This window comes from Felis catus, chromosome D3, assembly GCF_018350175.1.
Source record: "Felis catus isolate Fca126 chromosome D3, F.catus_Fca126_mat1.0, whole genome shotgun sequence".
NCBI classification, from domain to species: domain Eukaryota; kingdom Metazoa; phylum Chordata; class Mammalia; order Carnivora; family Felidae; genus Felis; species Felis catus.
In genome coordinates this window covers 67,713,308-67,736,069 of record NC_058379.1, presented here as the reverse complement: position 1 = coordinate 67,736,069, position 22,762 = coordinate 67,713,308, and the positions used below count along the sequence as shown (strand labels likewise).

Below are 22,762 nucleotides of genomic sequence, written 5' to 3'. Positions count from 1 at the left end.
TAAAATGTTACTACCACACACCTATGAGAATGGCCAGAATCCAGACACTGGTGACGCCAAACTTTGTACTTTCATTGTACTCACTTTTGCTGTGAACCTACTGCTCTAAACCTACTGCTGGTGACAATGTGGAGCACCAGGAACTCTCATGCACGGCTCGTGGGAATGCAAAATGGGACAACCCCTTTGGAAGACGCATTTTGGCAGCTTCTTACAAAGCTCAACATACTCTTCTCTTATGATCCAGCAGTCCCGCTCCATGGTGTTTCCCAAAAGAGTTCAAAATGTATGGACACACAGAAACATGCATATGGATGTGTATAGCAGCTTTATTCACAATTGCCAGAACTTGGAAACAACTGAGAGGTTCTTCAGTAGGTGAATGGATAAACAGACTCTGGTACATCCAGAGAAAGGAGTATTACACAGCGCTAAAAAGTAATGGGTTACCAAGTCATGAAAAGACGTAGAGGAGCCTTAAATTCGCAATGCAAGTGAAAGAATCCAAAGTGTAAAGGCTACACACTTTATGATTGCAACTCCATGACGTTCTGGAAAAGGGAGAACTGTAGAGACAAGAAAAAGATAGGTGATATTTAAAGGGCTCGTGGGGAAGAAGAGATGAATAGACAGAGCACAGGGGATTTTTATTTTTTAGGATAATACATGGTGAATATATGTTATATTCTTGTTAAAACCCATAGAATGTACAACTCCAACAATTAAACCCTATTGTAAACTGTGTGCTTTGGGTGGTAACGGTGTGTCGGTGTCATTTCCTTGATGGCAACGAATGAGCCATTGTGCGAGGTGCTCGTTGCAGAGGAGTTTGTCCGTGTGCGTGTACATGGGTATATGGGAGTTCTTTGTACTTTCATTGTACTCACTTTTGCTGTGAACCTACTGCTCTAAAAAAGTAATGTCTGATTTAAAAAATTAATGTTACCTTGCAAGTTATGTCAAAAGAAACCAGAAATGCGGGGAAATAGTTGCAAATGAATGACCAGTCTTAATAACTGATTTCAAAATTCATTTATTTTTTTCTAAAGTTTATTTACTTAGAGTGCACGCAGGTGGGGGCTGGGGGAGTACAGAGAGAGAGGGAGAGAGAGAATCCCAAGCAGGCTACTCTCTGTGCAGAGCCCGACGCAGGGCTTGATCGCACAAATTGGAAAATTGTGATCTGAACCCAAATCAAGAGTCGGATGCTTAAGCCGACTGAGCCACCCAGGTGCCCCTGATTTTGAAATTTAAAACCACTTATAAATCAAGAAGAAAAAGATGGTAGGTAATAGGAAAATGGACAAAAGTACACGAACGTGCTATTTCTAACAAAAATGAAAATGAAAAGAAAATAGAGTAGCCTTTTTAACCCTATCAAATAGACAGGCGTCAGAAGGTAGAGGCGCAGAATGAAGATACGCTAGCTCGTAACTTGTGGGACCAATCATTTGGGGAGGTACTTTGGCACTTGTAAAAATGTAATACGCGTTCTTTTTGATCTAAAATTTCATCATTGATAAATGTATCCTACAACTACAGGCAAACTTGTATGCAAAGATACACAAGTATTCCTCTAGATGCTTCGGCTTCCAGTACTACTAGAAACCACTGCCTGAATACTGAAGATACTTACTCTCGTTACTGGAAGTCGCAGACTTTAGTGGCAGTGTGAATATATGAGTAGCTAATTGGTTAATTATCCGTTAATCTGCATCTTTAAAAAAAGTTTCTAATAAATCGTTAGCTTATGTTAACATATACACATTTTACGAGTGATTACAGTGAGCCATTCTTTCTAGATCTGGTCGCTTTTGATAAGTGACAAGTACTTAATAGAGGAATCAATAGCTGAAAGATAAGAATACTTGGGCAGTTTCTTCCATTTCTCATGGTAGCTTTGTTTATTTTATACCAGCTTCAGGAAACGGTGAGTTTTAGTTCATTGTTCTAAATATATTTTGACCTTTCTTAGTTGGACCTGTTGTGACTTGCCAGCAGATTTTTCAAACTGAAGAACAAAAAAAGAACTCAAGAACTTAATTTTTTGTTTGGGAGGACGGTTCTGTCTTCAGAAAAATAATTGTCACCTGTTCTCTATTTTTGGTTCATCGGTTTCTTTGGGGGTTGCCATCTCACCTGTTGCCGCCTGGTATTTTGTCCTGGTTACAATGGCGTGGGGGAGGGGAGACCTGCGCGAGGCTGGGGTCTCACCTGTCTTATTCTGCATCTGCGCTGTTGCTGTGGTGTTTGAAGTGTGGGGGCTGTGGGTCGTGCTTTTTAGCACAACTTTCCCCAAACGTGAAGATGACCAGAAAACACAACGTATTCTGTAATTATAAGATTGCTTAACAGCGTTTACGACAAATGCGCTTTAAAATGGAATTGCATGGAATTGGGTGAAGTAGTCTCTGAAAGATTCTGGTTTTTTTCTTCTGTGTTTGTGTATTTTATGTATCTGTGCCCCCTCTCCTTATTGTCTTGATTAGGTTTAACCTGTTTGCCTAAAACAGGAAGAAATGGATAATTTTCTAAGAAAATGTAATTTACCAAAACTGACTCGAGAAAATAGAGCTATCTTAACAGTGAACTTTCATGGAAGGAAAAGAGAAATGTCTTAGGGTAAACCCTAGAAAATTGTTAGCTACAGACAATTTTACACAGGCATTCTATCAAACTATTAAAAATGCTTTATTACAATGCTATGTAAACTGTTACAGAGCTTAAAAAAGACATAAAGCTTCTAGATTGTCTCCATGAGGCAGTATAACATTGCAGTTAGAATGTAAATCCACAGACCAGTATTGTTTGAGATTATTGATGCAAAAATGCTAAATAAGGAATTTTATCTCTCATCCCCAAATCAGCGTCCTACTTAATGGGAAAATATTAGAAGTATCCCCTGAAGGTTAAGAGTAAGTCAGGAATATCCAACTGTCACAACTGTTTTATCGAAGTGTGACATATCCCAAAATGATTCACGAATTAAAACACATGATCGTTTTTAAAAATTCTGCTTAATCAAAATTAGGAAGAGTCAGTCTTAAGACAGATGACCAAATATTTACAACCCATATCATAAAAGGACTAATAACCCTAGTACATAAAGACCCTTGTAGAAGTCAGTGAGGGTGATCAACACCACTGTAGAAACATGAGCAAAAAAAGAGACTGTTCACAGAAAGGAAATGCAATATAAAAAAGTTTAATAAAGCTGTTCCATGTCACTTATAAGAGAAATACAAATTAGAACTCTACTTGTTAAAACCATGTTTTCACCTGTCAGTGATAACACATCAGCATCCTCCTCTCACCATTTATGTTGCCACTGGGAGTGTAAACTGGTACCACCTCTATAGATGACAGTTTTGGCAAAATCTACCAAAATTGTGGATGTATAACCCTTTGACCTGGCGGTTTCTCTTAAGAGAATGATATGATTGGAAGTATGCAAGACGTACAAGATTAGTCATTGCAATCTTGGTTCATAAATCAGAAGATCGAGAATAGTCTGAGTATCCATCAATATGGGATCATAATACACCATAATGTAAGATTATGCAGCTTATGTTGAGAGAGAAGGAGGAAGGGAGAGCGATAAATAAGGAAACATCAACATCCTTGATAAAGTTCGGTAGTGAAAAAGCAAAGTTCAGAATGGTTACCATTTGTGTATAAAAATCAGGGTGGAAAGGCACAAAACAGTATATATTTGCTTGTGTGGCTCATAGACTGTTTCTGGAAAGGTGCACAAAGAACTGGCAACACTGGATGCCTTTGGGAAGGAGAATTGGGCGGCTAGAAGCTAGGGCTGCTCATACGCTCGTACCTTTTATATATTGAAGCCTCCAAAATTAAATTCACATATCGCAGTTGCCTATTTTGAATTGTTAGGATGTAAACTATCTGTATTATTTGTGATAGTTACAACCAGATGCAACCAGATTTACAATTATTTGGTCAGAAGTTCTGGAAGTACTTGCAGATCTGTTACAGAATTGACTCCTTTTGTTTCAGGATCTCCAGCAGAACTGTCTCCTACTACTCTTTCCCCTGTTAATCATAGTTTGGGTAAGTGGCAAATACTTCCTCTCCTCCACACTCCCCCCCCCCCCCCCATTTTATAATATATCCGTTAATCAAATGTCTTCTCTGAAAATTATTTTTCATATACATGAGAAACAGATCTCAATGAATAATCAAATGATTGTTCAAATTAGTGCTTTATAAAAATGATAATTTGCCTTAATACTATTAAAACTCAATACTATTAAAACATCAATACTATTAAAACTATTAAAACAGTATCAAACCAAATAAATCTTTCTATCCATGGAAATCATATTCTTTATGGAAAGTTTTATGATATATTATGGCTAGACTTATATGGGTATGTTTATTTTACGATATTTTGTAATAGCAATTACTAATATAAAAAGGTGTGTGTCTGTATATATACACAGACACACAGTCACAAATATGCATGGGGTATGGAAGATTGCGTGTGTGTGTACATTGTGTAGTTTATCCTTGGCCTTCGTTTTACCTCAGTATTTCCCAATTTCTCTGCAGTTTCTACACATGAGGAGTTTATTCTACAAAATGTTCATGATACTCCTTGGGTCTTTTAATCAAAATTACAGAAGTTAAATTCATGTGGTCCATGAAATATGTAGATTCTTTTGATTCCATATTCTGTTTCTACTTACATGCCTTTTGTGTTTTATTACTTTCTGTTTCTTGTATATGCATGGGTTTTCTATTTGTGTAACTAGGGTAACTCACCGAGAATCTCATGTTAAAATAGACAATGTCAAAAATACGTCGTATTTTGTGTTCTGTGATTATGATAGAATTTTTCTTCTTGTGGCGTTTGACTCAGTCCTTGCTCCAGCTTTATTCCACTTTATCCTACGAAAAATTAGTTTTATTATGTAAGTTGATTTACTTTACCCATGATGGTTTTATATTTGAACAGGAACTAGGATAAAACTACCAGTAGAACATGACCCCCCAGAAAGTCTAAAAAAGATGTTTGAAGATTAGATGACCGAATGAGATGGGGGAAATTTGAAACATTGAAAATCTGGTATGATCTAATGGAGACTGGAGTCTGTGGTGTAGATGTTAAGTCTGCTTCCTGAGCTGCAGCCAGTTTAGGCTGGCATAGAGCACGTACAGATATCTGATGATATTCAATCTTTTCTTGGCTTGAACTGTTCACACAACATTTCTTGCTTTTATGGGTTCGGTTTTTTTCCCCAGATTTGCAGCCAGTTACTTACTCAGAACCTGCATTTTGGTGTTCAATAGCATATTATGAATTAAACCAGAGGGTTGGAGAGACCTTCCACGCATCACAGCCCTCACTCACTGTAGACGGTTTCACAGATCCATCCAATTCAGAGAGGTTCTGCCTAGGGTTGCTCTCCAACGTCAACCGAAATGCCACCGTAGAAATGACAAGAAGACATATAGGTAAGAGTTTTTTACCTTGTGTCAAGAACCAGTGCCGTGTACTCATAATGTGAGCATCGTGCAGTTTGCCACATCAGAAGATTGTGTGCAGAAACGCCTGCCTTGTCTCTTGTCAGTGTGAGTGCACAGCTTCGCTGCTTTGATAGATCCGCTGCTTTAATAGATCTGCAGACTCTGACCTTCGGCTTCTCTTTATTTGGCACCCTTGGTTCCGGGAAGTCCTTCGATAAATGCATGTTAAAATTACTTTGCTGCACCTCTGCCAGCCATAAAAGTGTCCTGTTCAGATTTTCGAATTACAGTTTTAACAAACCATGACTTTTTCCCAGTCCCCTAGTATTTCCCCCTTCAGGGAATTAATATACTAAATAATTAAATCTGCTCACCCTTAATCTAAAGCAAGATACTTTATTTTATTATTAAAAACATTTTTTAGTGTTTATTTTTGAAAGAGAGACAGAGTGCGAGTGGGGGTGGGGGAGGGAAGAGAGAGAGGGAGACACAGAAACCAAAGCAGGTTCCAGGCTCTGAGCTGTCAGCACAGAGCCCAGTGCGGGGCTCGAACCCATGAACCTTGAAATCATGACCTGAGCTGAAGTTGGACGCTCAACCGACTGAGCCACCCAGGTGCCCCCGAAGCAGGATATTATAAATAAGAACTACTATTTAGTACGTAGGTCAAAAAATAGTTCAGAGGCTCTCAAAATGTGGTAGTCCCAGACACCCTTTCAGCAAGTTCGTGAGGTCAAAACTTCTTTCATAATGGTACTAAGATGCTATTTGCCTTTTTTTCACTCTCATTCACTCATGAATGTACAGTGAAATATTCCAGAAGCTACAAGGCATGTGATTTTGCAAGAGATTACATGTAGAATCTGATAAGAATCCAACTTTCTTCTCTTAAGCCAGACATTAGAGAGATTCGCAAAAATGTAAAACATTGCTGTTCTCACTAATTTGGGGGGGGGGCGGGGAAGGGGAAATAGTTATTTTTCATAAACATGTTATTTATATTAGTATTTAATAGATGTATTATTTAGAACTTTAAATGAATTATAAATTTTTTTGAATCTCAGTTTTAATATCTAATGTGCTAAGTTTCCATAGATGCAATCCACATAAACAGCAACTCTTTGAGTCTCCAGTATTTTTTTTGGCAATGAGGTAGAAAAAGTTTGACTAATATAACTGAACATAGTTCTCATTTCCTTAAAGTAACCTCTTTTAACAATAGTTTGCTTCAGTTTCTAATGAATTAACTCTGACCTCTTGTGAGAAATAATGCTGGTCACTAAAGAGCGAGTATCATTCCGCAAACGTGCTGTAACTTAAAGAGGTCTGTTAATGTTGCCTTGTGTGGAATTTCTCAAATCTTGCTTGATGTGTAAATTTTGTGTAATCTTAGGTGTCTTGTGGGTAAGGAAGGCTTCTGAGTACCCACCCTACGTTAACTAAAATAATTCTGGTTTTGCCTGTGTTTTAATTGGGGTTCTGCATAAAAATTCAACAGGTTCCCTCTACCGTATTTACTTCTCTACATAATTTTAGGTTGCCGTAATTATTGAATCTTTTTACTTTCAATTTCTAACTTACTGGGTGGTTTTGATGAGAGACTATAGCTTGGAAAATCTCTGCTTTTTGGATTTAATCTTTTCCTGATGGTCAAGTGTATGTTTGGTTGTTTTACAAATATTCTGTGGTCACAAGAGCAGGGCATCAGGTTCTGTGTTTATGTATTAAATGTTTTCTTAGTTTTCATTTGCTGTGTAACATGTTACCACACGCTTGCCAGACTGAAACAACACGGATTTATGATCTCACAGTGTCTGCAGGTCAGGAGTCCAGGCAGGGGTTAGGAGTCTCCTCAGGATCTTACGAGGGGAAATCATGGCATTGACTTTGTCGTGTCCTCCTCTGGAGCTTGGAGGGCCTCTTCCCAGCTCACATGATTGTCACAGGGTTCACTTCCTTCAAGTTACAGCGGCGAGGTCTTCATTTCCTGCAGACTGACAGCTAGAAGCTGTTCTCAACAAGTGGGTGTCCCCTCCATTCCTTGCCTCGCGGGCCCTCTGTCTTCACAGTCAGCAGCCGAGAATCTCTGGCGTTGAACCCTCTCGCTCACACTTTGAATCACTTTCACCAGGGACAGCCCCGTCCTTTTTAAGGGCTATCACCTGATTAAGTCAGGCCTGCCAAAAGAGGACCTCCCTTTCTTGAGGTCAGCAGGTTTGAGGCCTTAATTACATCCGAAAAATTCCTTAACGGCAGCACCTAGATTCGTGTTTGACTGAATAATAGAAAAGATGTCTGCACACCAGGAGTGAGAACCTTAGGTGCTGTCTGAGATCTCTACCTTTCACAGTTGGTTTTTTAAATCCTTCTATCTCTAATATTTTGTGTGTATTTGTCCGATTCTGAAAAAAGTATATTAAAATCTTCCAGCATAATTTTTTCTCCCCTAGTTCTGCTTATCTACCTAGGGATTTGGTGGTCACCTTAATATAATTGTAAAAATGGCAAATGACACTAACTTCTTGATGATTTTATTCACTTTTTTCTTAACCTTAGTGGCATCTTTAAGGAAATACTGTCTATTATAACGAAGGTGTATTTATCCAAACACTTAATTCCTTTAGACTTAACTCCATTTATTTTACATGTTTTAAAATAATATATAATTTGTATGGAATTCTTTACATGTACTTTTTTACATCGTTTACGTACTTTTGACAAGCGTGTATTTTTTCAAATCAATAAAATCATTGTTAAAAAATCCTTGGAAAAATACAGAGTGGTATGTTTCAATGTTAGACCTCAGAAAAGCATTGCTATGGAAAAGGTTATCAAAATACCTTCTATCATTTTAATCCTCCTCCAAGAAGACTCTCCCAAAGTCATACTGAAACAGGAGATGTTATGAAACTAATCCCATATGTATTTTGTTTTAGGAAGAGGAGTACGCTTATATTACATAGGTGGAGAAGTTTTTGCAGAGTGCCTAAGCGATAGTGCAATCTTTGTGCAGAGCCCCAACTGTAATCAGAGATACGGCTGGCACCCGGCAACAGTGTGTAAAATCCCACCAGGTATGGATGCATCTGTGTCAGCAGACCTGTTGTGTCAGCGCGCTGAGCTTCTCTAGTTGCTATTAATTTTAGGAATCAGGAGATCATTGGCGTCCTTGCATTTTAAGATCTGTAGCCCCTTTAAAATTATTTTCTTGATCATGATATTCTTTTCACACAATTTTTTTTCTTTTTTTTCTTTTTTTTTTTTTTTTTTTACTTTTTTCAATCGTAGGCTGTAATCTGAAGATCTTCAACAACCAGGAATTTGCTGCTCTTCTGGCTCAGTCTGTCAATCAGGGTTTTGAAGCCGTGTATCAACTAACTAGAATGTGCACCATAAGAATGAGTTTTGTGAAAGGGTGGGGAGCAGAATACCGGTATGAAATACATATTCAGTTCTTCAGTTTCCACAATGTTTGATTCTTTTCTCCCCCATTCTTTGTATCTTCTGGAGTTCACACGGATCTATTTTCCTTAAGGGTATGGAGTCAGCAGAGCATATGCAAAATCACAAAAGGGAGTTGGAGGTCTCTACGTTCAAAACTACTGCCAGTTCCTATGCTGGCAGTGTAGAAGACAGAATTAGAACCTGTGCAGACATGCGCTGTAACGTAATGCAGGGTGTTAAATACCATAAAAGGGGTATATTTGAAGGCTATGTCAGTTCGTGGAAGGAGAGGCGCTTTCACTGAGGCTCTGGGAAGGCTTCTTCTGATAGAGATGCCACGTGGTCTGGATTCTGAAAGATGCGTAGGATTTCAGTTAGGGGTTGAAGGGTTGGGCCACAGTGATCCTGGCAACAGAATCCAGTTCCGTGTCACTGGAGTATGGAAGGTAAAGGAGAAGGCGGCTGGACAGACAAGTTGACCAGTTGAATATAAGGTTAAGAGGTAGAACTTTATTCAGTAATAGAAGGGGGTACTTGTTAGGGGCCAGGCACTGTGCTGTGTTTTTTGTTTTTGTTTTTTAATTTTATTTGTTTGTTTGTTTGTTTATTACATAATTTATTGTCAGGTTAGCTAACACCTAGTGTATACGGTGTGCTCTTAGCTTCAGGAGTAGATTCCCGTGATTCATCACTTACTTTATAAAACACCCAGTGCTCATCCCAACAAATGCCCCCCTCGATGCCCATCTCCACACACGCCCGCTCCCCGACCCCTGCCACTCCCTTGATCCTCAGTTTGTTCTCTGTATTTAAACGTCTCTTATGGTTTGGCTCCCTCCCTGTTTGTAACTGTATTATTTATATTTATATTTATATAAATATTTTTCCCCTTCCCCATGGTCTTGTCCTCTGTTTTAAATGCAATATCTCACTCATTTCAGCATGGCTAAGAATTAACTGTTTCTGTTCCCTTTTTTTTTTTTTTTTTTTTTTTTTAAATGAGGTTGCAAAAAGCGGTTCAAACGAATGCTTATTTGGAAATAGGCTTAGAAAAGATTTGATAATTTGCCCAGGGATGCACTGTAAGTGGCGGAGACGGGGGACCTGACGAAAGCTCTCCTTGACTTTTAGCCCCCTCTCCGAAGGTAGTAGTAACAGTCACATAATTGAGTTTTACAAAGGCTAATGTGTCAGCAGGGGATAAGATAGATTAAGTTATTACCAAATTAAACAGTGGATTGCATTCCACATCAGAGAAAGCAAAGACTTCCTCAGCATAGTTAAGGCTAGAATTTTAAGTAAAATACTTAGCCTTTCTGCCGCTCATACTCCTCACTCTCTGAACGCCTGCGTATGAAAATACTCATATAGTGTAGTAATAGTATTCCTGTTTCGTCCAGTAGTTTGAGCCCTTCTTCAGAATGTATTTCATTTCATTTGGACCTGATTCTGTATCTTGAACAAATTTTGGGGAGGTGTGTGCCTCTTGGGATCATGAGACTTGAGGTCGGCTGGTCAAATGCTTTTATAAGAAATATATAGTGTGTTATATGTTTATATCCTAGAATGAAGACTTGTCATTATTTTGTCCAAGTTCTATTGGTAGAATAATTAATTTTGTGACTTTTCTCTTTTAATCATTTCCCTTTTGACATATGATGCCTTTAAAGAATGCCGAGTTCCTTTTTGCCTTGGACTTAAATTGACCTGAGTTGATATTAAAATTTAAATTTAAATGGTTACTATCTGATACCAGGCTTTTAGGTCACACATTTTTTTCTTCAAAAGATTAGAATATTACAGAACATGGGAGCAGAAATTTAGCGGAATTCAATGTGAACTGTAGAGCTCAGGGAGAATTCCACATATGTCCGTAGGTCTCCTGCTAACCACAGCTTTAATTGGTGGAGAGAGGTACTGCCCTTCATGCATGACGGACTCTGCCGTTCATTAACTCAGAGAGAATTGAAAATCTGTAATTATGAGAAGCAGTAACACACAGTATGTTTTTATTTGTATAAAGTCCGATAGATCTACCTTGGGTAATAAAGTAGTTTCCTTTAACATTTCCTTTAACAATAATGTCAAATACTCCTATCTGTGAACTATTGGCAGTTACCAGGAACCTTTTATCCTTATTGACAGTGGAGCTGAGGAGGTAGAGCTAATGGTTACATTTCTAAAACTACTTTTCAGTTTCTTAAAATGCCAGCATGTTTGCCAACATTAAAAAAAAAAAAAAAAATCAGGAAGTATCGTGAACAGGAAATACAGATGTGCAAAGAATTGATACTTAATTGAGAAATATACCTGAGCTCAGTGGATTGATACTGAAGTGAGTAAATAGGGGGATAAAGAAGTTCTTGGGTGCATTTCTGTGCCCAAATACGTATAGTGACAACCTTCTTAAACCTACTTACTTCCCATTCAGTGACCCGAACTAAGAATTATTCCCTAGGGGCGCCTGGGTGGTGCAGTCAGTTAAGCGTCCGACTTCAGCCAGGTCACGATCTCGCGGTCCGTGAGTTCGAGCCCCGCGCCGGGCTCTGGGCTGATGGCTCAGAGCCTGGGGCCTGTTTCCGATTCTGTGTCTCCCTCTCTCTCTGCCCCTCCCCTGTTCATGCTCTGTCTCTCTCTGTCCCAAAAATAAATAAACGTTCAAAAAAAAAATTAAAAAAAAAAAAAAAGAATTATTCCCTAAGGTTAAACTAATCTAGTAATGAATGATCTGATTCAAAACAAACTGAGAAATACCCAGAAGTCCACAAATGACGGGATCAAAATTAAAAGGGATCCTGGCAAAATCGTGCAGAATGCCTGATCTGAGGGAGAGATAGAAGGCAGGGGAAGCTTTATGTGAAGAACAACAGAGAACAGAGGGGAAAATGAAGAAGGGTCAGTCCTGCCTCTGCCTCATGGATAACGTGAGTGAACTTGTGAAATGTGCCAGTGCAGTTTTAGGCTGCATCGACCAAAATGTAGTATCTAAGTCAAAGTAAGACACTGAGTCTGTGCAGATCAGATTTGAGACTGTTGTGTTGTGTTCCGTGTGTCATGTTTTAGGAATGATCACATATCAACATGTCTTAGTGTACATCTCAGACCCTGAGACAAGGATTCAAATGCAGGGAGTTTGTTCAGGAAATGGAGGAAACACTGGTAAGGAAGGAGGAAGTAGGAAAGTGAGGCAGGGGGAGGGAAGGCGGCCAATACCATTATTAAGCCATCTACTATGTTGGGTGGGTCATTAGAGCTTTTTCCGCCAGGGAAACTTGGGAAATAGTAACGAACGTACAGAATTATCTGACCCAGAAGGAAAGGAAACTGGACATTTAAATGCCAACCCCCCTGTCATTGGTTGAGGGCTGCTCCAGGGAGGTTAGTTTCCTAGCACTTGCGGTCTGATACACGTGTGGCCAGAGCAGAGAAGTTCTCAGGCACCGAAATTCAGATACATGCAATTGGAAGTTGGCTAGAGAACACTGAAAAATCCAAAGGTGCTAGTGGGGGCACTGACACCATCTGCTACAGAAAAACCACATCCTTTGAAATACAGTTTTAACTTCATTGAGCATGTGTCGCTTGGAGATGAAGAGTTGATAATGGCCTTTTCCCATGTTTGAAGGGCTGTCCTGCTAAGAAGCAAGCAGACTCACCAACTTACTGTGTATAATAAATAAGAACTAAAATCAGTATGTGCAAGTGGCAGGATGTCATTGAACAATTTGTAATTCCCAGAGTCTCCCATTATGTCGAAGTACTAGAGGTGTTTCTTATTAAAAGCCTACATGATGTTTCTAACAGGGATATTTTTCTTTGGCTTTGTCAGGGAAAAGCTGAACTCCAACTCTTAACATTCTGTGATAAGCTTAGGTCAGAATTCTGTTTTGTGTTGGTATACTTGAAATTTGAGCCCTGTTCCATTTAGACTTTCTTTGGTATTTGAATATCCTGTGTTCTATGGTTGAATAGTAAGTAAGGTATATTCTGGTTTGCTTGGGGGCACTCTGGTTGGAGTCTCTTGTCCTAGCATGGTTATTAATAGTGACTACATTCACTCTTTTTTTTTTTTTTAATTTTTTTTTTTCAACGTTTTTATTTTATTTTTGGGACAGAGAGAGCCAGAGCATGAACGGGGGAGGGGCAGAGAGAGAGGGAGACACAGAATCAGAAACAGGCTCCAGGCTCTGAGCCATCAGCCCAGAGCCCGACGCGGGGCTCGAACTCACGGACTGCGAGATCATGACCTGGCTGAAGTCGGACGTTTAACCGACTGCGCCACCCAGGCGCCCCTCTTTTTTTTTTTTTAATATTTATTTATTTTTTAGAGTTAGAGAGAGAGAGAGCGAGAGCGCACATGCACGCACAAGCGGGGGAGGGGCAGAGAGAGAGAGAGGGAAACAGAATCTGAAGCAGGCTCCAGGCTCTGAGCTGTCAGCGCAGAGCCCGTTGCGGGGCTCGAACCCACTGTGAGATCATGACCTGAGTGGAAGTTGGATGCTTGACCAACTGAGCCACCCAAGCACCCCTTATTTCCTCTTAAAGGTGTCTCATTTTGGATGGTAAATAGTCAGGTCACCCTCCTAATTTGAAGAGAAAAAGATGTTTTTGTTCATCTCTTTAAAAGCAAAAATAAATAAATAAAATAAAAAGTCATTAGAAGTATTTTGTTAGACTTTGAGGATTAAATCGTTTTCAAAGTAATCATTATCCAGACTGAATGCTTGTTCAAAAGGATGTAGGTTTTAGTATATACAGCCTTTTAATTTATCTGAATTCTTAATGCATGTAGCTAACTAAACATAGCCATGTTCTTTTCATTTCATAATTATTTTCTTGTATTCTCTTAAATAGAAGGCAGACGGTAACAAGCACTCCTTGCTGGATCGAACTTCATCTGAATGGGCCTCTGCAGTGGTTGGACAAAGTGTTAACTCAGATGGGATCCCCTTCAGTGCGTTGTTCAAGCATGTCCTAAAGCTTCGGCACCAGTCAAGCGCCATCAAAAGACTTAATGTAACAACTCTTCTGTCATAGTATTTGTGTGTGGTCCCCACGGACTGTTTACTGTCCAAAAATTCCAGAGAGAAAACAGCACTTGAGGCCTCGTCAATTAAAGCACCTTGTGGAATCGGTTTCCTATATTCGAATATTAGATGGGAAAATTAGTGTCTAGAAATACCCTCCCATAAAGGAGAAAGAGAAGATTTTAAAGACTTGACTGATGTCTTGTTGGGCATAAAACTGAGTGTCCCAAAGGTTTATTAATAACAGTAGTAGTTATGTGTACAGGTAATGTATCATGATCCAGTATCACAGTATTGTGCTGTTTATATACATTTTTAGTTTGCAGAAATTAGGTGTGTGTGTGCTGCTTCTTGATTTAGGCAAGCCTTTATAAAGTTACAGTACCTAATCTGTTATTCCCACTTCTCCGTTATTTTTGTGTGTCTTTTTTAATATATAATATATATCAAGATTTTCAAATTATCATTTAGAAGCAGATTTCCCTTGTAGAAAAACTAATTTTTCTGCCTTTTACCAAAAATAAACTCTTGGGGGAAGAAAAGTGGATTAACTTTTGAAATCCTTGACCTTAATGTGTTCAGTGGGTCTTAAACAGTCATTTTTTTTTGTGTGTTACTTACTGCTAAATCTCACTGTAACGAAACTTTGCAGAAAATCTTTCCAGACCTCTTCTCCGTTCCCGCTTTTGCCCTGATACCAAAACTGTGTAGCATGACATCCATCACTAAAATGGTGGCACTGATACTGCCAGCACCAGTTAATTCTGGGGCACAGTGCGAATTCATATGGAATAAACCCCTCCGTCTTGCAGCGAATTTCAACAGATAGTAATTGACTTGCGTAACCAAGCAGTCTGGTGATTTATCCTTGCACCTCATAAAAACGCAAATGGCAGTATAATTGTTTTCAGGGATATGCTACAATTATTTCACTGTATTTATCTTTTTTTTTTTTTTTTAAAGCCAGTCTCTAGATACAAACACTCTTTTTTAAAAGCTATTTTAAAATACTTCAATAGCAGACCTAGGGCTCTTTGAGTTTCGTGTGATTTAGTTACCAGGTTGTATTATGAAATGGACCTTTTTGTAAATGTAATTGCTTCTGCACAATACCCACAAAAGTGATGCTGAGGTATGATCAGCAGATAAGGGCCATTTGTTTTTAAAGTATGTTGTATTAAATTTATAAAGTGTTATTTTACCTAATTGTGAATTGAGAATTTTAAAAATTGGGGGAGAAGCAGTTTAGCAAGCTTTTTTAGCTTATAATTACCTACAGTCGGAGGTGTTCTTAACTAATCCTGAAAATGTGGTTGACTATTATACCCGCTGACGTTTTATGCTCTGCCATGAGAGGAGGTTCCAGACGCTCTGTTTGTAGTCCATGCAGCAGCAGATAATCCTTATGTCTAATGTTAAGTCTGCAGTTTAAACAGTTCTTGTTTGCATCTCTTTAGAAGTGGGAAACAGCCACTCCTGACCCCCTTCTAGTAAATTTTCATATTTTTGAAGATAGACCCCTTTGGTACTTGTTCTTTGAAAGCATATTTAGCTGTCTCTGTAGGTATCCTTTTCAGGGCTCTCAGTATTTGATTGTTTTCTATTAGATATTCCCCCATTTTCCTGTATTTGTGTGTACATGTATGTGTTCATGTAAACCTGGTATGGTAATTTTTTATTCTTTCAACGAATACTTAACTGTTCACCTGTTACGCGTGCCAGGAACTTTCTTTGCCTTGGGTAAAGGTGGACAAGACAAATCTGGTCCCTGCCTTGGCTGAGACATCAGTTACTGTGCCCCTTAATGAGCTTATGTGTCTATGAAGGAGATAAACAGGGTACTGTGGTAGAGCATGGCAGGGAAGGCTTCTCTAAGGAAGTGATGCTCGAGCTGACATTTGATGTGAGAAGGGAGTAAGCCATGGCGGGGAGCCAGGGAGATCGGCCTTCCTGGCCAAGAGAACGACGTCAAATGCAAAGGCTCATTTTGAAGGAAACTCACTATTAAGTATTAATGCTTATGTAGAAGTCTCTGCACAGATCCAAACTCGAGGATCAGAAGGGTTCTGTAATTTCTGTAAGAGTGGAGGGTGGCCTTACTTTGTGATAGATGGCTTCGTGTGTTCAGGTGTGACCACTGTCAGGCCGGCTGGAGATAACCCACACCAGCCTCTGCCCCTTTGGAAGAGTTGAGCTTACTTGAGAACTTGGGGTGATGTTGGGGAGCAGTTCCAGGGACAGAGAACAACCTTGAAAGTGGTAGAAGGTCCTGGTAATCAGCTACTCTTGCGCCGATGTTTCAAGTGGAGCAGTGCCAGCTCTAGCGTCTCAGGAGTGATGGCATCTCTACAACCGTGTTGGGATTCTTCTCTGCAACATGAAACTGAGACTCAGCTCTTTGGAAATACCTGTAGTACTGGGACCTTGCACCTGTCAGGCAGTTGACTCTGTTGGTGTTCGATGACTTTACGTGCTTTTTAAGGAGATGCTGTGTTTACATTCTGTTTTGTCTGCTGCGGCCTAATTTTTGTTGGTTCCCTGCCCCCCCCCCCTCCCCTCATTGGGGTTGTTTTCATTCTTCTGAGTGATAAGTTCTCCTGTCTGTTGAATTTTGTCTTTATTTAAGTTAGCAACATTATTTAGAATTCCCCCTCCACAGCGCCGGTAATTTTCTCTGTTTCACATGAGAACTGAGTGAACATATTTTCTGTCACGTTTCTAAGATGAATGGTGGTTTGCACAGCAGAGTCCATAGAGAGACGTCGTAGGCAATCAGAGGCTGGTGATGTTCCCACTGACTTTGGTTTAACCAGTGGCAGCTTCATTTTTATCCTATAATGGAGTTCTATTATAGATTTCTTTTTAAAAAAGAGTTTTACCGCTTTAAAAAAAAAAGTTGAAAAGTCTGTGTAAGCACTGTTTAGGATTAGAACACACGACTGGACTTCGGCCCACTGTTTTGGAACAACCCTACCTGTGTTCTTTTCTCCTACTTCAGGGAACCTTCCTGATTTGGTTTGAGCTGCGCCAGTTATACTAATTATACAGTATGCTATCCATTCATTCCGTGAACATTTACTGATGTCTGCTCTTTATCCAGCACCTCATTACTGAAGGTGCTCAGTAATGAAAAGATGACTGGGATTTAGTCCTGGCCCTCAGGCTGTGGAGTTACTCCTTCTCTCAGGACCTGCCACTTTGCCAGAAGGAAAACTGCCTAATTTTTCTCAAAAGCTAAATATTCGTATTCTGTACTCTTAATTCTGTATCCCAAGTATGTAATTGCAAATTGTTTAATACCTAGTTTGTTTGTTTAACTTTAAACCATATCCAACTTTGCTTGATTCTTCTGCCTTTAAATGTGTCCGATTTTCTCCTTTGTTAAAATTACTTTAATTTCAGTTTATTTGTGCCTTTTAGGTCAGTTTTAATGAAGACTAAGACACTGAAGGTGAAGAACAATCAGTCTGGTCTCTTGCTAATTGAAATCAAGGAAAGGATTATATATACCCAGTTGGTTTCTCTACCTCTTCCAAAAGATGTCCAAATACACCTTTAAGATCTGTAATAATCTGTAATAAATGCGTTTGAGCATTTATTCGGTAATCAGCACCCTCCCCAGTCTGGTTGATGGTGAGTTATAAAGTAACACAAGAGAATGTTCACTTTGCTTAAAATTTGCCTTTATGTCCACTTGCTTTCATGGCTATACATGGTAATTTCACAGACTGCCCCCTTCCACACCATCTCCTCTGTCTCTGTAGATAACTAGGTAGTCTGTGGACGTAAGCAACATGTGATCTTTTCTCTTACTCTGATCCAACTCACCAGTGTTCAGACGTGACAAATTTTTGGCCAGTTTCTTTCCTTCATGAGCTTTACTCTGCTAAATTCTTGATAATTCATCAGCTGAATTGTATCCTTCCTCCCTTTCTCATGACAGAACGTATCCCTAGTGGTCTTGCTGGCTGTCCTCTTGCCCACCATGTTTTATCTGCAGACATCAGAATGTTTCTCTCCATTGACCTTTACTAAAGACCAAAAACGATGGTGCTTTTCATACCCAGGGTCCTAATTCACCATGAAGGTTGATGTTGTTCCAGTTGGTCAATCACTTAAATCTTAACAGATGGCTGAGAAATTCTCTCCAGTTAAATGTCTTTGTGACTAGTAAATAGCATGAATTACAGATTCTATTTTAAATTATGTTTAGGATTAGGAACTTTTCCAGCAGTTGCAGCCAATGATTTTCCTCTAATACCAGCCCATTTCCACCTTGGAGCGTATTGGGTTGTTGTTAGTACGATCAAGAGTAATGACGATAGTGAGTGGTCTCTAGAGGTGGTCAGAATCCTACTGTTGAGTTCCTTTTATGTCTTTTCAAGCTTCCATGAATATTTTATGTGTTCAGACTACCTTTTATGTGTGGGGATTGAGGGACAAATCATCTCTTGGAGTGGAATTCCTGTGTTTGGAGCCTCAACCAGGAAACGTCAGCTATACTAGATATAGACAGCCTCATGATAGCCTTTATGGTAAGAACTTGTCTAATTTCTTGAATAATTTCTTGTAATTTTTTGAATAGGAACGGTTTTATCTTGGATATTATAGCTAACTTTATATATAGCATAACTGCCTTAAATCTTTTTAGTAGGAAATAAATTCTATTGTGTGTGTGTATGGATTTATAGATACATACACACTCCTAGGAAAACCTTAACAGTAGGGGTCATTTATCTGCTTACATTTTAGCATCACGGAGTAATTCTGTTGTTTAAATCTCAGATCTCACTGAGAGTTCCTTAATTTGCTTGCAGACATTTTCTTTTCAGACCTTCGGAGTAATTTATTTATTCTGCCAGAGTCCTGATTGGCGGTTCGGTTAGTATGCCATTTTTAGGCAGCTTGATAATGAAGAATCATAACTGGAATTCTTTAACATCAAGTAAAACTACGATAGACACCCATTGATTAAATTATTTTACGTCCAGTGGTCTCTGGAAGGTACTAGAGTAGGGTTAACTTTTTTTTTTAAGTGTCAGATTGCCATCCCCTGTTTTCATCTTAGCTTAAGATTGCTGAGCTGCTTAAGATACCTGGGAGGTAGCACTACCAAGTTAAGTTCTCCTGTAGTTAAGGGCAGCCTGAAGGTGGTTCAGACCTGACTTTCTTAGCTGTGCTCAACAGAAATGGATTTTCCAAAGTTCTTTGGGTCATCTCTGATTCACAGACTCCTGACCAGAGTGTGTTAGCCTAAGTTAACTTCAGTGTCCATTGGTTTGCTGCCATGAGATCTGTAATAGACCACACATTTCAAGCACTGGTGGAGACAGAAGGGCCCTTGGAAGAATAATGCTGCTGTTGATGGGAGTGAGAAGGATTCGTTAGCACCACACAAAGGACGTATAGATTTTTCTCCAAAAAAAATCCTGCAAAATCATCTTCTCCTACCCTTCAAAAAAAAAAAAAAAAAAAAAGAAAGCTCTTTGTTTCTCCAGAATGTTCAGTGAGAAGTTAAGGATTTACTTCCTATTTCTAATTAAAGATGATCATTCATTGAACCATGAAATCCATAATATACTGATATAAGAACAAAAGTGAAGTCTTAGACCTCGAAAAATACTTCATTATGTATTTTGCGTTTCACACTCCACTTTTCTTCTTTCTCTCTGTGGCTTTAAAGCTTTTGGCTATTTTACACTGTTAGTCACTAGATAACTTGCCATATTTCTGGTTCTATATTAAGTTCTACCCTTTACAATGCCGTAGCAGAAAGTTGATTCTCAGCATCTGTCTGTAGGGATAGAAGTCTTACTAAAAGTCTCTTCCAAAGAGATTTTCATTTTCCTTTTTTCAGTAAGTCCCTTAAGAAATATGTCGGTCTCGTTATTCACGTTCTTGGATTGTTCAAACAAAAGAGTACATTGGTGAGAATAGGGTGCTTTTCTGGTGAATGTATGTACCTGCTTTAAGAATGTAGTCCATTTGTTGGTTTGTGTAACTACCATACACACAGATTAATTTAAATTGGGGGAAATCATCACATGTAGCAAGTAGGTAATCTGCATAGATTTAATTTTAAAAATCCTGTTTCTTGGCAAGACGCAGAACCCAAATTGGTCACTTTTTAGACCAACTTTACCTCAGGCTTCATTGTTGCTTCTCTGACCCTGACATTTAAGGCATAAATATTTATATCTTTTTATTAGCGATAGTGAAGCTGTGACACGAACCATTTTTACACAAGAGGGCAAAACAAGAAAAACTAGAGATTACGCCGAAAGCAGATGTGCAGTTGTTGAACTAGATCACAGCGTTGTAGGCAAAATAAAAATGTTCATATCTGAGAATACTCTTTGCCATCACTTCCCAAGGCCAGACCTTCTGGCAGAACGCTGTAAAAAGTAACAATTCCGGGCCTTTGTAATCTGAGGGGAGTATCTCCAGTTGGCAGTCTTTTCAATATATGAAGCAAGAATGTGGGAAATAGTTGGCAAAGAGTGTTTTCACCTAAAAAAAGAAAATGAAAAGACATATAAAACTGAATTATTCATTTAGCTCTGAAAATCTCAGAAAGATTCAGTGAAATACTATATAACTGGACCAAACGAGAAGAAGCTTTAGAGGATTTGTCTGAAAACAGGTTTCAAGAATGAACTTTTGTACACTGACCACTAATTTGCTTAGGTACCACCAACTGTTCTTATAATGGACGCCATTAAATAAAGAATCCATGGACTTCTAGGAGCTTGCCATTAGCAATGCCCTAAAAGTGTTTTTTGAGCTGATGTCCTCATAGGTAGCTTTATGATCTTGAAAATTCTTACCTTTTACCTAGGGATACAAGGGGAAGAGTGAGTGGTGTTCTCAGTGTGACCGGCGGCCCTGGGACACTTGGGACTGAGGTGTTCCCTGCATGCAGGACTTTCAGTTCCAAACCTGGGAAAGTCCTGGGTGCGCCGGGAAGAACTGTCACCCTAGGTGTTCTTACGACTAACCCTCACTCCCTAAAACATTGTGATGGTTACAGTTAAGTTCAGCTGCCTTAGGGCTTGTCAACATTGCTGATACTTGGATGTGTGTCCTCCAGTCACTTACTACTGTGGACGGAATGTGAGATTCATAACAAAGAACAGCAAATGGCACCAACGTGGTGGTGAGACTTCACACTTAGTAATCCAGGGAAGGTAACCAGGGGGCTAATGAAACAGAAGAGGCAACTAAATAGCTAAGTTCCTCAGAACCTGTGTGTATATGGAAGTACAAATCACGTCTTTATGGGGTTAACGCGAATCTGAAATTTACATGGTTCACAGTAAGAGAAAACTGAGTGGTATTGTGGATTTCTTCTCGCTTGAGAGAAAATACGGCCTTGGATGCTCTAGCCTCTGCTACATTCTGCAGACTGTCCTGCTCAAGAGGCCAGGATGTAGTGTTGATTCTCAGTGACTGTTGTATTGAGATTACTAAATGCATCGGCCAATGGCAGGGGAAGAAAGTGGGTGTCCGGATCCAGACTGAGCGGTGCCCTCAGTTTTGGTAGCCCCCTACCCCTCAGGTGTTTACCAGCTAGAACGCCAAGCACGGGAGGTGAGATTTTTCTAATACAGCATTAATTTTGTAATGCAATATATGAGGGATGCAGTCTGTCGTCGTTTCCCTGTGGTAGTCCTCGGAGCCTGCGTCCTCTGTGCACTGTGATGTAGATGGTAGGTGTGTTCTTTGTAAGCTTTAATCCTATGGTTGTCAAAAGTATGATGTGGTTCCATTTTTTTCTTTTTTAAACGATGAGCTGAGGCTTTATTGCAGCTGGTTTTCAAGTTAAAATTGTGAAATACTGATTTCCTTCCCCTCGCCCACACCAAATATTTTAGTCTATTTAAAGTACAAAAAAAAAAAAAAATAGTTCTACTTAAGAAAACATTGCTTAAATGTCCTGTGATTTCTGGTCAATTTTTATATATATTTGTGTGTGTCTGTATGTGCTCTCACTTTTTACCTTGTTTGCTCTCTACCTGTGTTAACAGTACTTTCACCATTGAAAGGTGAACATTTTTCCTAGCATTAAAGAAAAAAAGCCATTTGAGTTGTTTACCATGTTATTATGGGACTAATTCTTAATTGTTTTAGTTGATTTTAACTTAAACTGATCTTTCTTAGAGGGGATTATATTTTGCTGTCCATGCCCTAAATTATATGGAAACAAAAAAAATTGTGTTTCACATAATGGCAGTGTGATATGAAGAGTTCATCTTTTTCTTTAAGTTTTGTGCTATATAAAAAGTTTATTCTACTCCCCTGGCAGACAGATACACACTGCTTGATATTACACCCCACAGCACACCCATAACACATACCCCCCAGTGCCGGTAAGTTACACGGTTTAGTTTCTTTCAGAGCCTGCTTGTGCCAAACTAATGATCTCCAATACGTATCAACTGCTGTAAACAAAACAGACTAGAAGGGGAAATTCACATTTACTCTCAAAATGTACTCCTAGCAAAAACAACAACAACAACAAAAACCTTTTAAGCAAGATTCCATTGAAAAAAGAGCCACAGCTTACTCATAATTAGCTATAGTGTCACAAAATAATTGAAAACGCTAAAAACTTTTTAGATGAGCCAATTCCTCTGTGCCTTGCAAGAGCTCAGCTCCTAGGATGAATCAATACTTCTGGTTAGCAGACTGCTTTCTTCAAATCATTTAAGACAGACGCGCTTTAGGATGTAACAAAAGGGACTTCACAAGCGGAAGTACGTGCTACTCTGCTTGGCATTGAACAGTCTAGGAACTAGCGT

At 39.1% G+C, this 22,762-nt stretch overlaps 1 protein-coding gene across 5 annotated transcripts in view; it reads left to right on the top strand.

Moving 5' to 3' along the window:
- Positions 1-22,042, top strand: part of SMAD2 (SMAD family member 2) — an 84,480-nt gene extending 62,438 nt beyond the window's left edge. For all 5 annotated transcript variants that reach the window (XM_023241969.2, XM_023241970.2, XM_045042229.1 and 2 more), the window contains 5 exons: positions 4,018-4,071; positions 5,266-5,478; positions 8,427-8,564; positions 8,779-8,923; positions 13,789-22,042. In XM_023241969.2, coding sequence (XP_023097737.1) covers positions 4,018-4,071; positions 5,266-5,478; positions 8,427-8,564; positions 8,779-8,923; positions 13,789-13,912 — 674 coding nt within the window. In that variant the 3' untranslated portion in view covers positions 13,913-22,042. The remainder of the gene's footprint in view (positions 1-4,017; positions 4,072-5,265; positions 5,479-8,426; positions 8,565-8,778; positions 8,924-13,788) is intronic.
- The last annotated feature ends 720 nt before the right edge of the window (positions 22,043-22,762 follow it).